The sequence below is a fragment of the Cucurbita pepo genome, chromosome 11 (genome assembly GCF_057944985.1).
Source record: "Cucurbita pepo subsp. pepo isolate OVF chromosome 11, ASM5794498v1, whole genome shotgun sequence".
In the NCBI taxonomy this organism is placed as follows: Eukaryota; Viridiplantae; Streptophyta; class Magnoliopsida; order Cucurbitales; family Cucurbitaceae; genus Cucurbita; species Cucurbita pepo.
Window position 1 is genome coordinate 16,256,871 of NC_141808.1, and position 15,759 is coordinate 16,272,629.

A 15,759-nucleotide genomic window follows, 5' to 3' on the forward strand; every position below is an offset into this window, starting at 1 on the left:
TTTATCAAAACATCCTCAATTAATTTATATAATTCTCCTCTAGCTACTTCCAAATTCTCTATTTTATTTTATCGAATAATTTAATGATATAACAATTTTTAATATGTCTGTCTATATATGTATAGAGATAATCTCGAGACAGAGACAGAAGAAGTTCCTATTTTATTTTCGTTTTCAGTTTCGTTTAGCTAACAGGGAAAATGCAAGATTGGGAACGGAATGACGAATGTAATTTACGTTCTCAACTCCATTTAGCTGACAGTTTTAAAGATATAAAAAATTAATTTAACTTATTGAATAATGATTAATATAGGCTAGAAAATGTCCAAAATTTGAAGACATTGGACATTAATATAGCAATATTTGTCCAAAAAATTGACAAAATTTGTAATAATAATAGGATTTTGAGCGCGTGAGAGAAAATAATCTAGAGAAGCGAGTGGAGTTTGAAAAGACATATCCAAGTAGGCCTCAAAAAATAGCCGCCACAAGCTTAATTTTCATTTTATTTTAATTTATTTTCCCACTAATTTTAACGCCAATCGCGGCAATACAGTTAGTTTAACTAATTATCAGGAGCGTCAATTTTTCAAACAACAAATAAATTTTAATTAAAAAAGAAAATTCTTTTTTGAATTATAACAACCATTTTGACTCAAAAACAAAATATTACCGTTAAATAATTTCCATTTTTACCATTTATTAATTATATAAAAACTCTTAAATACGTTTCTAAAATTAGATTATAAATTTTCTGTCTATTTAATTTTTAAATTTTAAAAAATATTCGTAGGAACGATGACAAAATATGCTAAAAAAAACCTATATGTAGCAGTGATGCAAGAAATGTTAGAGTTATCCGACATCGGACTGAAATTTAAATTCGGAGTCCAAATTTGAGATATGGACCATTACAACTTAATATGAGTCAACCATATAGCAAATCAATAACATTTACCTCTAAAAAATTTGAGCGGGCTCCCGCGCCCTTTTTTGTTTAGTTCGTTTATCTCGGGGATCACCCTCTCAAGTCAGAATTGGGATGGAGATTTTGAATCGGTGTAGGGGACACCAATTCTAGTTCTAGTATGTAATTTAATATGTTTAAATATACTGATATTCTTATGCAACTAAATTATCATTATACAACGTATCTCGTAGATGGATGGATACAGATGAATAAAACATTATTTAATATTATTATTTTGTCATTATTTATACGCTCTTGGTTTTTTTTAATGGTCATTAAATATTATATCAAGTTCATATAGAATTGGGTTAAAGATTTATATGTGAACTATAACAGCTATGAGGAATAAATCAAATTTAAAATAAGAATAAAATAAATATTTGTCTATCATATGATCATTACTTTTATTAATTAAATATTTTGGGATTTCCAAAACAAGCTAGGTGGCTATGGTTGCCACTTTATTATATATATATATATTGGGGATATTTATTTTTTCTTAGTAACAAATAAGATTTATGTCACATGTGACATTTAATATCATATCACATGGTGTATAACTAAGGGCTTACAAAGTTTAGATTAAGGGAATGATAGAAAGTGTGACATTATTTTTTTAATAATATTTATAATTAATTTATGATAGTGATTTTCTAAAATTTTATTTATTTGAAAAAAAAGCTAAATTAATAAAAATATTCATAAATGTTATACTTTCTCTCTAACGGGACTCCATAGATTATCCATTTTTTAATATATTTTTCAAATTAATTAGTATTTTTAATGGGTAATTTTTCGTTTTTAATATAATTTTTATTTAAAAAATATACGTTCTAATAAATCCAACATATTCTTCAACATAAAAGTGAGGTAGGACTGAGATTGGAGAATATAATGCCCATCTTGGCCCCGTTTTGCTAAAAAAAGAAAAATCTTCCCCCTCTCTCCTTCATTTTCGTTTAAATGGGAACTTCTCACCGGAGGGTAGGTTAAATGGACATATCTAATCATAACTCGCCTCATTATCAGCTTTGTCGTCTTTATATCATTAAAGATTAAATGCAATAACTCAAAATCAAAACGTTGTTATATCAATCACCGACCAACTCGTTATATAAAAGATAATAAAGGTTAGAGGCTCAAATTTCCACTTCCACACGTTGTTCGTTGACTTAAAAATAAGAGATACTTTTTAGCTAAAAGATTTGATATCATACCATATTTCTTTTTAACACTATTTACCATAAGACTATGGTATAAATAAAGCTAACAAACAAACTAACCCATGGTGTAGGAAGGTGTTGGCGAGTTGATAACTGTGGTCTTCACTTTGGTCATCATGTTTATGCTGTTGGTGACTCCTTGAGAACCAATTCCACGCGCCTAGATCCATGAACACGATAACTGATATGAACTAAGACATCTCAATCGTAATTGAGTTTAGTTTATTCTTAGATGGTTACAAGTTTTTTTGTGGAGGATGATTCAGAGTTATGGTATTTCATCACATGTACACAGTGACTAATTATGGTCATAAAGTATAAAAGTTACGACTCTTGAAATATCTCATGGAATGTTAAGAGTTCTCATTTTGAGGTTATATAAAGTCATGTATGTTGTCCTTGTAAAGTGGATCGAGAAAATGTAGTAAAAAGAACATTTATGCTTTCATTTAGTCAAAGAGCTAAGTTTCTTTGCAAGTCTATGTAGTTCAGGTTGCATGTTTAGAATCATTCAAGCTTTACATGATCGATCTTTCTTGTGAAGTGATTCGAATCTCAAACAAGTGTTTTTGCCTTGAGATATTTGATCAACAAGGTAATCCGAATCTTAATTTCCCTTTGCTTCCTTATCATTTTGAGGTTTTTAGACATATCTAGATCTAAAGGTCTTATTCTTCGATAAGGTTGTTAGATCAAATTCCCAGGAGTTGAAATCATTTGGAACGAAATCAAATTGGTTTAGGGTTTTTTTTTTGCATTTATGAACTAAGGGTTTACATATCTAGGCACTTACGAGAGTTTTTAGATTCAACTACTTAGGGTTTCCTTATCAATAATCGTTTTGAAAAAAAAGGTGGAAATGTAGATATTTATTGTACCTGGAACGAGAAATGATCGGGTCCTCGAGCAAGGGTAGAGTTGATTTGAACTGTCCCGGTTTCCATTGTATCGCTTATCAATATCGCTTGTTGAGGTCCTTTGTGAAGACAAATCCCTGTTTTGACATAATTTTTGTTCTATAAACAGAATATCATTCTCAAAACTGTTCTAATCTCAAGTTGTTTCTAGTAGGAAGGATGAGAGGGAGAAATATCCGTACCTGAAGTCCAAAGTTGCTAGCATTACAATGGTGGATCCCTTCTTCAATATAACTGATCCTAATGACTGGAAAAACTGGTCCAAAAGGTTCCTCCCATGCGATCCTCATATCAGGCCTAACATCATCTAACAACAATGGCCATATCAGGTTGCCTTCTCTTCTCTTCTGTACTCTTGTACTCTTGGCACAGTTGGATGAAAGTCCCATATCGACTAATTTAGGGAATGATCATGGGTTTATAATAAAGGAATACTATCTATTGGTATGCGGCCTTTTGAGAAAGTCCAAAGCAAAGCTACGAGAGCTTATGCTCAAAGTGGAAAATATCATACCATTGTGGAGAGTCGTGTTTGTCTAATGGGCACAATGTTGCTCCCTTATCCTTTGCATCCATTACCAACCCTTCAATGAAATTCGCCAACGACCCGGTCACGACTGGAGTAATGTCTGAGTCGTCTTTAGGTGCACCAACACTTAATTTAGCCACACGGGCCTTTACTTTCTCCACCAAAGCATCTGCGATGGACTCCATTGCCAAAACAACCTTGACAGCAGTACACCTTTGGCCACTGTCATCAAAACAAAATAAGTATTGAGCTAACTTACTTGACACCTATTTGTGAGATCACCCATTTGTGAGATCTACCTCAGTTGGGAAGGAGAATGAAATATTATTTTTTGCTTATAGTTAAAACAAATACCCTTATTCTTTTGAAACTTACATTATTATCCTTTCAAAACTATCTATGGGATAAATCTAGTAGAATGTTGGGTGGAAATTGAGACTTCAAATGTGGTGTTAGGTCCCAATTTCTCTTTCAGGTTACCACTCCAAAAACTCGTTGTCAGTTCGGATGGTAGGCTGCAACTCGCCTACATGAAGCCAGAATCGCTAGTAATTGTTGGTCAGCCATTCGGCTGTGAATTCGTTCCCGGGCCTTGTACACATCGCCCGTCACACTATGAGAGCTAGTCATGCCCGAAGTCGTTACCTTAACCACAAAGAGGGGAAGCCGAAGGCAAGGCTAGTGACTGGAGTGAAGTCATAACAAGGTAGCCATACTGGAAGGTGTGGTTGGATCACCTCCTTTTCAGGGAGAGCTAATACTTGTTTGGTATTTTGGTTTGACACTGCTTCACACCCAAAAAGAAGCAAGCTATGTCTAAGTTAAACTTGGAGATGAAAGTCTTCTTTCGTTTCTCGATAGTGAAGTAAGGCTTATTATCCTAGGTTAGAACAATTTGATAAGATCCCTTTTTATGTTCCGATTCAAGTTACCATCACATCATTCCATGTCACAAGTTACAATTCATGTCACCATCACATCGTTCCATTACTCAATTTTCATCCAACGTTCTAACAAGTTTCTATTTTAAAGATCTTTTAAAACGTTTATGAAAGATCAAAGGTAAAGTTCAGGGTATGTTTCAGTAAAACGTTAGCCATACAAAGTCGAAAGATGAACGGTTGAGACAGAATGTGCGTTATCATCTAAAAGTAGTCTTGTTCTAGACATAGCAGAGAAGAAGAGGAGACACATGTACCTTGGAAGTAAGGCAATATTTGGTCCTTTCATTTCCAGGAAAACTATCAGCAACCAAGAACTTCCCCTCTCCCAAGATCCTAACACCTTCTTCAGCACAATATGAAACAAGATCTCCAGACCCTCACAACCTTCACACCATTCAAACGTATTCAAACCATTACCACTTCATATTTTTCATGGAGAAAGCTACAATCCAACAAAAACAACAACAGTACCTCGGTCACTGCATCTTTGGCCGGCTTTGCAATGTCCTTCACCAAGCACTCAGCAATGGGGGCTTTGTGTTCTGTCAAAATCGCAGCAGCTTTGTGAAGAACCTCAGCTCTCCTCCACAATGGAGTCTTTGCCCATGATTCCTGAGCAGCTTTGGCTATTTCCATCACTTTATTAACCTCCTCTTGGTTACAGGCTTTTTATCAAACACCTTACAGGCATAAATTTCCGTCTAAACACCCTCATACTTCACAAACATTTCTATTAACCGCCAACAATTTTTCAACAAATGTCTCGTAAATCGAACTTCAGAATCTCAGAATTCGACGAGAATGGAAGAAAATCATGGAGAGTTGGGTTCTTTTTGTTATACCTTGAACTCTGTACCGTGTCTTCCTCGTTGTGGGGTTGATAATGGCGACGGTTTTCCCCGATGAGGATTTCTTCCACTCTCCTTCGGAATAGTATTTGTACACTTCACCATCGAGAATCTCCGCAAAAACTCCATTACCTGCCATGGAAATTCATCAGAACAGAATTGGGCATTTGGGGAAGAATCCGAAGATTGAACCATCGACCTATAAATTTGTAATTGGTATCGTTTTTCACTTGGAAATACTCGAACTAGATGAACAATAATTGACATGTACTACTTCATTTAGTATCGTAGATCCAAATCTTTCTTACCTAATTTGTTGTACTAAAATCGAATATAGAAACACAAATTATGGATAAGGAGAGGAAGTTTTTTTTTTTCATTACACACCATGCATAAAATTTCTCTACACATTTCAATTTTTTTTTTTTTTTTTAAATAAAATGTAGTATTTAATATAATAGACAAGAGTACGAAGATTTGAATGTCTGATCTCAAAAGAAGTACATATCAATTATTATTCAAATAAGTTAAATTTTCACCTAAGATAAACCTTAAACAAGGTTCGAAGCTCATTCGATAACGTTCTAATTTTGACTTCTCTTTTTTGCTTTTCTTTTCTTGTTTTCATGAAAATAAATGTGAGAAACAAGAAATCGATACCAAACCCAATTCTCTTATTTTGAGGGTCCCGTTATTCTCTTATTTTGAGGGTCCTTGACGCAATATCTACCACTCAAAAGTGTGCATAGATATGAAAATATTATTACTCAACTGAAAGAATACCGATTTAAGAATTAGAAAAAGAATTGGGATCGAATGTTCAATCTTCATTGATATTCACGACCTTTAAATAGGATACAAGATACTAAATAATATAAACTAACTAAATCCTGATAATAAAATAAAATATACTACTATTCAAATTCAACTGATTACGATATCTAAGATATATTTCCTAACTATTATATTCTGGAAGATTACGAATATCATATATTCCATAACTAATTCAAACTAAAATAAGTTGCACTAAATTGTGACAGTACTGTTATTTACAAATTCTGAGTGTAACTCAGTAGATAAAACATCAATTATCATTTCAATTATCAATAAGTTCATTAAATAGTCTCTCTCCTCCACGAAAGTTGGGCGGGTGAGCGGGTGATGGAGACGTATTTGTCACTAACATAAAATTCAAAACTATTCTCTTAGCTCATTTATTGAAGAGGTCCCATCTTTGAATATAATGCATAGTGGGAAGGAATTTATGGATAGTATAATTCAAAGTTTAATTATATTTTAGTTAAGTACTTTAATAATTATTATGTTTTTATTCCTTCTTCAAATTAAATGTTTAATATTACAAAACAATAATTAATTAAAATGAATAAATAATATAATATTTTAGATATTAAATTGTAAAATTATATAATTCCAAATTGTTATATTTATTAATGGAAATTAATTGGATTTTACAGTTGCGGGAGAAAGAGGAAATAATAATTTCAAAAAATGCTTTCATTGAGAGTCGAACTCAAGACCTCCCGCTTACTAAACGGGTGCTCTAACCAACTGAGCTATGAAAGCTTTATGTTTGCAATTCTTAACAATATTTTATTACTACTAAGTTTATTCATGGAGATACAACATTTTAAAAAGAAAATAATAAATTTGCTAAATTAACTGAAATGTTTAATATATCCTTTTTATTTTGTTTCCCTTAAATATCTAAATTTTTAAAGTTGTGTTTTATATGTTCTTAATAAATTTAAAATATTAAAAATTAATTGATATAAATTTAAATTTTATATTTAATAAATTTGTGACTTTTAAATATATCATTCTCGACCAAACAGACATTTAATTCAATGTTAGAGACTAAAATGTAATTTAATTTATTAAATTTAAATATATTGATAATTTTCTAAATTTTAGTTTTTTTTTTTTTTTTTTTTTTTTAAGGAAGATAGAGGAAGGAGAGGGAGGAGGTTATAAATTGAGGGAGGGGAGAGCGGCGGAAAATTAGGGTTCGGCCTCACACTCCGCCATGAATGAGGCTCCGTTGTTGCAGAGCGATTGGAGGAGATCCTTCTTTTCCTCGCTGTGTATCGCCGGCAGCCGGCGATTTCCCCTCCGAACCCTCTTTCTCTCTCTCTCTCTCTCTCTCTCTCTCTTTGTGTGCGTTTGTATATTTATATGTATATATATATGTATGTATGTCTATCTCTCTTTCTCTCTCTCTCTCTCTCTAAACGTCCGGCCCTTCAGTGAACTATGGTGCCGGAATTCTCCCCTAAAATGGCTATGATGATGGTGTTGAACTTGGAGTGTGAGGATTTTAGGGCAATGGCCAAGGAGGTTCGATTCATCGGCATGGTGATCCGGCTTGTCTGCTAGGCTTCGCCGCCATGGTAGGCCTCCTCTGCTTTGCCCCATTTCCAGATCTGAGCCGCCTCTCCTTTATTCATCCCTTTCAGGCACCGATTTTGTGGCTCTGTATTTTGATTACACTTTTTTATCCCTAGGAAGAGTTCCCCAAAAAGTACTTCATCATGTAGGAAAATTTAGACGTTTACAGGATCATCAGAGTCCGCCATTAGTAGATATGCGAGGGAGGATGTTGTTATGAATTGAGGCCCATGAACAATTTTCTTTTGGAAGGTCTTTTTAAAACTCGATAACGATTCGTATCCATGGCCGCTGAGAATCAATCAAATCAATCCCGAAAAATGAAACAAACAAATCCCGATCACAAGAAGAAAAGGGAAAAGCAGCAATACCAATTCTTACCTCTTCCAGAGAATTCAAAAGAAAAAGCAGAAAGCGACAAAGCAGGCGGCGATGAAAGAGCCTGATCATTGCTGTATGCTTATCCACAACTCTATCGCAGTCCACGGCAATGGAAGTGAAATGAATCCATGGAAACCGTCAAATCAAATGGCGGAGGTAACGGAATGCAGGAACTCAGGATTCAAGAGAGGTAAAACTGCTAATGGAGGAATTTCCAAACCCTAATTCTAAAATCTGGTCCGTTTAGTGAGGTTATGAACCTTTTTAGTTGATGTGAATTTGATTCGATTGAGATCGATTGCTCGATTTAATCGAAATTTTAGGTAATTTTAGGTCTGAGCACCGATGAACACAAATAATGTCATATCGGTTTATAAAATTTCTGTACAAAGGAGATTTAAGAGTTCTGTAGTGATGAATGCCGGTAATGGTCTCCGGAGAGAAAACGATAACACCGTAAGATTAGTCGAACTTCAGAGATTTGGCAATTGCTAACCTCAGAGATTGTTTGCAATTTCATCATGCCGAAAAATTATTATGTTTCTTCGGCCTTGGACATAATCGACAGCCGGCTACTCTTTACCTTGAAATCAACTCGGCGTCGTTGCTGATGAGAAGAAGGCCGAATCAATGCCGCTAAAGCTCGCTTCACAAGATCGCCTTCAACGCCTCCAATTCTAACCAGAGAATTCGTCATTGCCGATCTACGAGCATTCAACCTACTTGGAGAGTACGCTGCGTGAGGCTGCGAAACAGTACCTTTATGGAGACTACACCGAAACGAGCCAGGGTGAGTTGTAGGAGAACACATACACGTCCTCTTCAAACTGCTCTGCCTCTGCACCACTCGATCCTTCCCACCGCAGCGAGAAGAAACAGACACGGATCTGTTCGGAGAAATCGCACGGTCTAGAGAAAAGCGCATGGACGACACGGAAACCGAAGGCGAACCGTGAAGCTTCACACGCGACGGGGAAGTCGTTCTGCAGAAGAAGGAAGCGGCCGATCTGGAGGAGAAACTGGAGGTCGACGGTGAGAGCGAGCGGAGAACTGCTGATTTGATCTTCGAGACGTTGCCGCCATTTTCGTCACAGTAGAGAGAGAAGGGGATGAATCTTGAGCTTCCAACTCCACTCTCTATTTATTGGGTTTCCTATCAAATTTATAGAGCGGCGTATTTTCTATCATACCCTTCATCTTTTGCACATTTACAAGTTTAAACTATAATATTAATTTAAATAAGTAGGAGGACTGAACAGCAAAAATAATATATAAATAAATAAATAAAATTTTATTTTGGTGGGAAAAGTTGCGAATGATGTCTATGTTTAACCCGACCAACCCTATGGCGGTTGGGTTAGTTGAACCGGCCTGTGGTTCAGGTATATGAGCTTTCGGCTTTTTTACCTTTTTTTTCTTTTTTGTTCTTTTCTTTTCGGCTGTTTAAATCCAAAAATACCAAAACGACAAAAAATGGTACCGTTTGATCTGACAGCTGTCTTACTATCCCATTTACTTGCCACGTAAGCTGTCAGAGCCGCTTTGGATTACACGTCCTTCTCACCCTATCCAGTATCTAATCCAATAGAACGTTTTCTTATTTAATACCCAAATTGCCCTCTATTTATATTTAAAAACGATTTAAATTTTATTTTCATGAAATGTTAATTTTAGTCGCTAATATAAACCTCCAAATAAAAGGAAAAATAAAAATAATCAAATTATCTTAAATTTTGGAGTTATATATCAACTTCGTAGGTATGTCTATGAGCTTTTACCTCGTCCGAGGCCCCCTTGTGATAGATGGGAAAAAAGAACTAAGATTTCCGCTTCATTCAACGATCTTTTTAAGATAATTCACTGTCCTCGTTTTATAGATGCTGGAAAAGTCAAAGATAATGAAATTGAAGAACCACATTTCGACGAGCCACAAATTCTTAATTTGTTAGCTTCGACCTATCCTTGACTCATCGAATTTCGCAGACCAATCAAGACTATTACTAGATAAAAGTAAAGCAGGACAAAGATTGGCTCGATACACGAGGATTATCCTTATCCATGTCCTCATTTAGCTAACGTACAAAAATCTCTCTCCGCACCCTCCTTCATTTCCTGTTTAAATGAAAATTTCTCACCCCATTCAGAGCTTGTCACTAGCCTCGTGGCTTGGACCTGTCACACGCAGAATCGGGATTGGCTTGAGAGTCCCTGTTCTCATTTAGCTAATGGAGAAAAATCTCTCCCAAATCCCTCCTTCATTCTGTGTTTAAACGGAGATTTCTCACCCCATTCAAGACGGGTCTCTAGTCTCGTGGGTTAAATGAACAAAAGATTTAAAAGGGAAACAGAAGGCAACCATTAAATAAAATCACATGAAGTTCATCAAATAAGTGAAACTCTATCAGTTCTCATGCAACAAAATAATGTACATGGAAAGAAAAAGTACTCAAAGAGTGTCTAGTGTCATGCATATTGGACTGATACCTAGCTGCCCTTGTCTTGTTCTCCTGGATCTCTGGAAATAAACTGCTTAGTATAAACCCGATGTCGTCGCTCTCTAGCGTATATAATCCAGAAGATCAGGGACAGCATGACAGCACCCGACACCAGAACCAACCCGACATATATCCATTTCAAGTATAGTCGAAGCCCGGGACAATGATTCTTACTTATATCCGTAAACACTTGTCGAACGTACGTACAGTCTACGAGTTCGACCAAGAACGGTCCATAGTGATACAAACCATAACTCACGTTTGCTGCAGCTGTCATTTGGTTGTATAAAGTTGGAGTCAACCGGCCAGTGTTGGTGCAAACGCCAGAGGATGATACTTGACAAGTGAACGTCGTCCAAACCTGCACGCAATAATTCGAGATATATGTCGAGATTTTCGAAGAAAAATGCATTGTACGTGCTTGTTTGAGCTAGTTATATCATGTATGATACTCGAATCGAGCTAGCTAGATATCATATATCATATATCATACTCGAATTGAGCTAGCTAGATATATGATACTCGACAGTAAAAGGCTGCATTGTACGTGCTTGTTCGAGCTAGCTATATCAGATATCTCTTACCTCAGGAGCTTTGCTCAGTTCTACTTCATTCACCGAGCAGTGTCGGTCCGTGAGATTGGAATGAAACGGACTGCAAAGAGGCGGCACCAACGGGCCGGATTGATTGTAATTCAGAGGAGGGGCGACATTTGCAGGGGGGTTGGCATTTGAGATTGTGTTGATCACTCCATTGACCAAACTTACAAGTTGGTAATTCACATTCTTGGTTCCGGACTGAATTTCTTTGGCAGTGGCGTTGTCGACGCAAGGAAGAATATCGTCTAACGCCGTGTGGGCGGTGGGATTCTGCAGCCAATCTTCCATTGCAACACATGTATCTCCGACCACGCTACGAGAAAAAGAAAAAGAAATCAATTCGGAGCTGATAGAGATGATATTCAATAAAACAAGAGCACTTCTTGAACAAGAGAGGCCTGTTTCAAGCATCAAACTTGTAACAGCCCAAGCCCACCGCTAGCAGATATTGTACTCAGGAAGAGGTTTCCATACTCTTATAAAGAATGTTCCGTTCTCCTCCCCAACCAATGTGGGATCTCACAATCCACCCCCGTCGGGGCCCAGCGTCCTCACTAGCACTCCGCCTTGTGTCCATCTCCCTTTGGTGCTCAGCCTCCTTGCTAGCACATTGCCTAGTATTTGGCTCTGATACCATTTGTAATAGCTCAAGCTCATGGCTATAGATATTGTCCTCTTTGGGCTTTCCCTCATGGTTTTTAAAACGCATCTGCTACGGAGAGGTTTCCACACCCTTATAAAGAATGTTTCGTTCTCCTCCCCAACCGATGTGGAGTCTCATAATCCACCCCCCTTCGAAGCCCAGCGTCCTAGGGAGAGGTTTCCACACCCTTATAAAGAATGCTTCGTTTTCCTCCCCAACCGATGTGGGATCTCACAATCCACCTCCCTTCGAGGCCTAGCGTCCTCGCTGGCACACCGCCTTGTGTCCACCCCCTTTAGGGCCTAGCCTCCTCGCTGGCACATCGCCCGGTGTCTGACTCTGATACCATTTGTAACAGCCCAAGCCTACCGTTAGCAGATGTTGTCCTCTTTAGGCTTTCCTTTTCAGGCTTCCCCTCAAGGTTTCTAAAACGCGTCTGCTAGGGAGAGGTTTTCACATCCTTATAAAGAATGTTTCGTTCTCTTCCCCAACCGATGTGGGATCTCACAAAATTTGTTATAAAATGCTTTATCGGTGAAACGAGACCCTTACTTGTGAAGAAGAAGAAACACGCTACATAAAATGAACGTGACAGCAACGAGAATCCAACCAAATATTACCAAGCTGCAGAGAATAAGAAAGTGTTCAATCGTCTACAACATGACATCAAAAACACGTTTTGTACGAGGAAAACGAAACCGTAGATATACTTACGTGTATACGATACACTGCAATCCAAAGATGGAACATACTGGATCAGGTAGCAGAAACGATTTAAGAAAGATTCAATTATGGTCAGTTCATAATTCATTTACTAAGTAAACACACTTACAGAATCCAATAAATGCCAACAAGAGCATAACAGCAGCAATAACAACGAGGATAAGTCGCCTGCAATATACGACACGAAAACGTGTTACTCGGGGTCACAGAAAGCACTGAAATTTGATAAAAGAGGATCTACTAACGTTTCATCTAGGCCTCTCTGTATGGTGCCTGAGTTATCAGCTGCTGCATCAGTAAGATTGGAAGAAACAGAACTTATCTCCGTGCCAATGTCGTCGATTTGTTTCTTAACGTCGGTAGACAGAAATATCGAATCGACTCCGATAGACTTAGCTGAAGAAAGATAAACTGACAAATTCTTGAGGTTTTTAGCAGTTCCATCTGCCTGATCTACTATATAGTCCAACGTGCTCGACGAACGGCTATGAAACTTCCCTTGACCGACATATAACACGATGCATCCTACACTGATTCAAAGTAGAAAAACAAAGATATCTTCACATTAACTTCTGAGCCACATTAGAAGATTTATACTGCAGTTTGGAGGGAGAGGGATGTTTACATTGCTGCGATGGTGAAGAATATGAGGAAAGCAAGGGAGAGGGCATAGGCCGTTCGAGAATAGCCATACGGCTCCCTCCGACAACAGCAACGACATAGACAGGTGATGAACAAGCATATACCGAAGAGCACGAACCAAGCAATAGCAATGAGAAAGAATGGAACAGCAGTAAGTGCAACGGACTGCATCAGATTGGAACAGGACAGAAGGCACCATGGTTAACATATTGTCAAAGGACACAACAAGTAGTGAAGATGGGTCCTAAAAACAGGAACCCAAGTTCATATTTAGCCAGAATTCACAATCAAACTGACCCAAACCAAAGTTCATATTAGTTCTCATCAGTGTTTAAGCCTTTCGGTTCACAAAAAAGAAGAAAACAAGAATGAAAAGGACTACAAAGTCACTCTCTTACAACCACCAAATCAATCATAATGTTCAGTATGGTTGGGAGGGAGTCCGACGTTAGCTAATTAAGAGAAAGATCATGGGTTTATAAGTAAGAATACTATCTCGATTGGTATGAGGCCTTTTGAGGAAACCAAAAGCACAGCCATAGAGTCATGCTCTTAACTTAGTCATGTAAATAGAATCCTCAAATGTCCAACAAAGAAGGTGGGACCTTCAAAAGTGTAGTCAAAAGTGACTCAAGTGTCGAATAAAGGGTGTACTTCGTTCAAGGGCTCCAAAGAAGAGTCGAACCTCGATTAAGGGGAGGCTATTCGAGGGCTCCATAGGCCTCAAAAGAGGCTCTATGGTGTACTTTGTTCAAGGGGAGGATTGTTGGGAGGGTTTATAACGAAGGGATACATATGCTCAAAGTAGACAATATCATACCAGTGTAGAGATTCGTGATTCCTAACCCAACTCATATAAGAGAACCCGAACACAGAGAAGAAGATTAGTACAGAGTCATTGCAACAAACAGAACCCAAAATTGAAATCAGGGAAAGAACTTACAGCCCAGTAATGTTGGCTGCTGATATTCCATCCACCCATATAGGGTTTAAAATCATCCAGCGGGTCTTTCCTCTGAGTCCTCTCTTCAGCCAAAATCAGAGACGAATTCCCAGCAGGGTTCTGCTCCGCAAGGCTTCTTCCAGCCCTCCATGGCTCCGAGACCTCAAAAACTTGAACCCCACCAGAGTTCTCTGAAGTTCATCAAAACCCAGAAAACAAAAACCTCAGATTACACAACAATGGAGTTCATTTTTTCTTTTTTTCTTCAAAAGGAAACAGATTAAGACATGAAAACATGAGTACCGAAGCTGGGAATGGCGCTGAGAGCAGAAATGACGAGTGAAGAACGGGAAAAGAGGAGAAGAGAGCAAAGAAGAAGGGATAACATAGCTGAGAGAAGGAGCTTCGCAGAATCTGAGCTGATTTTTCTCCCAATTTGGCTCTATAGGATCATATCGTTTGGAAATTGGAATGAACGGACGAATGTGAAGTGGGACCTTTCCATTATTCCTTGGACGTGTAAGAATAATAATAATAATAATAATAATAATAATAATAATAATAATAATCTATTTCTTTAAAATATTTTTAATTTCTTTTACTCGGGTGTCGTAATAGGAGCATAATTTAGCGATTAACGATTCATTTAATTTTTCTTTTAAGATCGTTCGTATAAATTTTCATGAACTAAATCACATTATAGTGAGGTAAATATTTGAACTTACCAGCTAAATCCAACAAAGATGTTTTTTCTAAGTACCAAGTTGGAGTCTTTGACTAAACTCACGTTCGTGGTTGACACTAATATTATTAATATAATATTTTAATGACATGTTGACTTTCGATCATAAATGTCAAACTTAACCGGTTGACTTTATGTATAGATACCGATTTCATTACTAAAAAGTAAACCTTGTGATAACGAAGATAAAAAAGATCGATATATGTTTTACGTTAATATATATATATATATATATAGGAATAGAAATTTATTAGTATTTAATTGAATATTTAATTTCGACGTGTACAAAGACGGAGGACACGTCAGAAAAAAAAACACCGTTTGGGATGTCGGCAATAGGAAATATTCGTTGTTACGAAGAGAAACGGTCGGGGGTTTGAACGTGCTGGCATGTAATTAAAGGTGCCACGTGTATTTTTATATCGTTTTTTTTTTCTCTCTCCTACACGACAATTCCAGCTAAGAAAAGCCGGTTGAAATTCGGGTAATTAATTAAGACATACGTTTCTCTAATCATTGGACAATGAGCAATAAATAAAATTGAAAAGAAAAGCCAAAATAAATTCATTATATATTTTATTGAAGTTAGATTTTTCGGTATTTAAAAATGATATGACGTGTTATAGTCAGAGATTTTTCGGTATTTCAACGAGAATTTTCCTCTTCCTATTTAGCTGATGGGAATAAATCTCTTCATATTTTCCGTTTAAACGAGAATTTTTCTTTGATCGGGGAGTATCTATAGACTGAGTTA

The 15,759-nt window shown here is 36.8% G+C and overlaps 1 protein-coding gene, 1 long non-coding RNA gene and 2 other non-coding genes across 4 annotated transcripts; all 4 read right to left on the reverse strand.

Moving 5' to 3' along the window:
- Positions 1-2,123: 2,123 nt before the first annotated feature.
- Positions 2,124-5,658, reverse strand: LOC111804833 (uncharacterized). Its single transcript, XR_015422943.1, has 4 exons — positions 4,838-5,658; positions 3,293-3,861; positions 3,072-3,187; positions 2,124-2,353 (listed from the first exon to the last, which is right to left on the reverse strand). It is a non-coding gene; the product is annotated as an uncharacterized LOC111804833 (long non-coding RNA).
- A 1,283-nt stretch (positions 5,659-6,941) lies between these two features.
- On the reverse strand, positions 6,942-7,015 carry TRNAT-AGU (transfer RNA threonine (anticodon AGU)). Its single transcript has one exon. It is a non-coding gene; the product is annotated as a tRNA-Thr (tRNA).
- A 1,549-nt stretch (positions 7,016-8,564) lies between these two features.
- On the reverse strand, positions 8,565-9,316 carry LOC111785483 (uncharacterized). Its single transcript, XR_015422927.1, has one exon. It is a non-coding gene; the product is annotated as an uncharacterized LOC111785483 (transcript).
- A 1,260-nt stretch (positions 9,317-10,576) lies between these two features.
- Positions 10,577-14,727, reverse strand: LOC111785485 (uncharacterized). Its single transcript, XM_087128478.1, has 9 exons — positions 14,567-14,727; positions 14,264-14,454; positions 13,304-13,485; positions 12,924-13,208; positions 12,788-12,846; positions 12,670-12,706; positions 12,508-12,579; positions 11,298-11,625; positions 10,577-11,074 (listed from the first exon to the last, which is right to left on the reverse strand). The coding sequence occupies exons 1-9, from the start codon at positions 14,649-14,651 to the stop codon at positions 10,703-10,705; spliced, it is 1,611 nt and encodes a 536-aa protein (XP_086984604.1). The 5' UTR covers positions 14,652-14,727; the 3' UTR covers positions 10,577-10,702.
- Between the last annotated feature and the right edge of the window lie 1,032 nt (positions 14,728-15,759).

Bases quoted from the DNA above. Each gene is read 5' to 3' on its own strand.
- LOC111785485 (XM_087128478.1), bottom strand. From the start codon at position 14,651: ATGTTATCCCTTCTTCTTTGCTCTCTTCTCCTCTTTTCCCGTTCTTCA. The intron at 13,486-14,263 runs GTAAGTTCTTTC...AATCTGATGCAG, and splicing joins GCAGCCAACATTACTGGGCT to TCCGTTGCACTTACTGCTGT. The intron at 13,209-13,303 runs GTAAACATCCCT...ACTTTGAATCAG, and splicing joins TTCTTCACCATCGCAGCAAT to TGTAGGATGCATCGTGTTAT.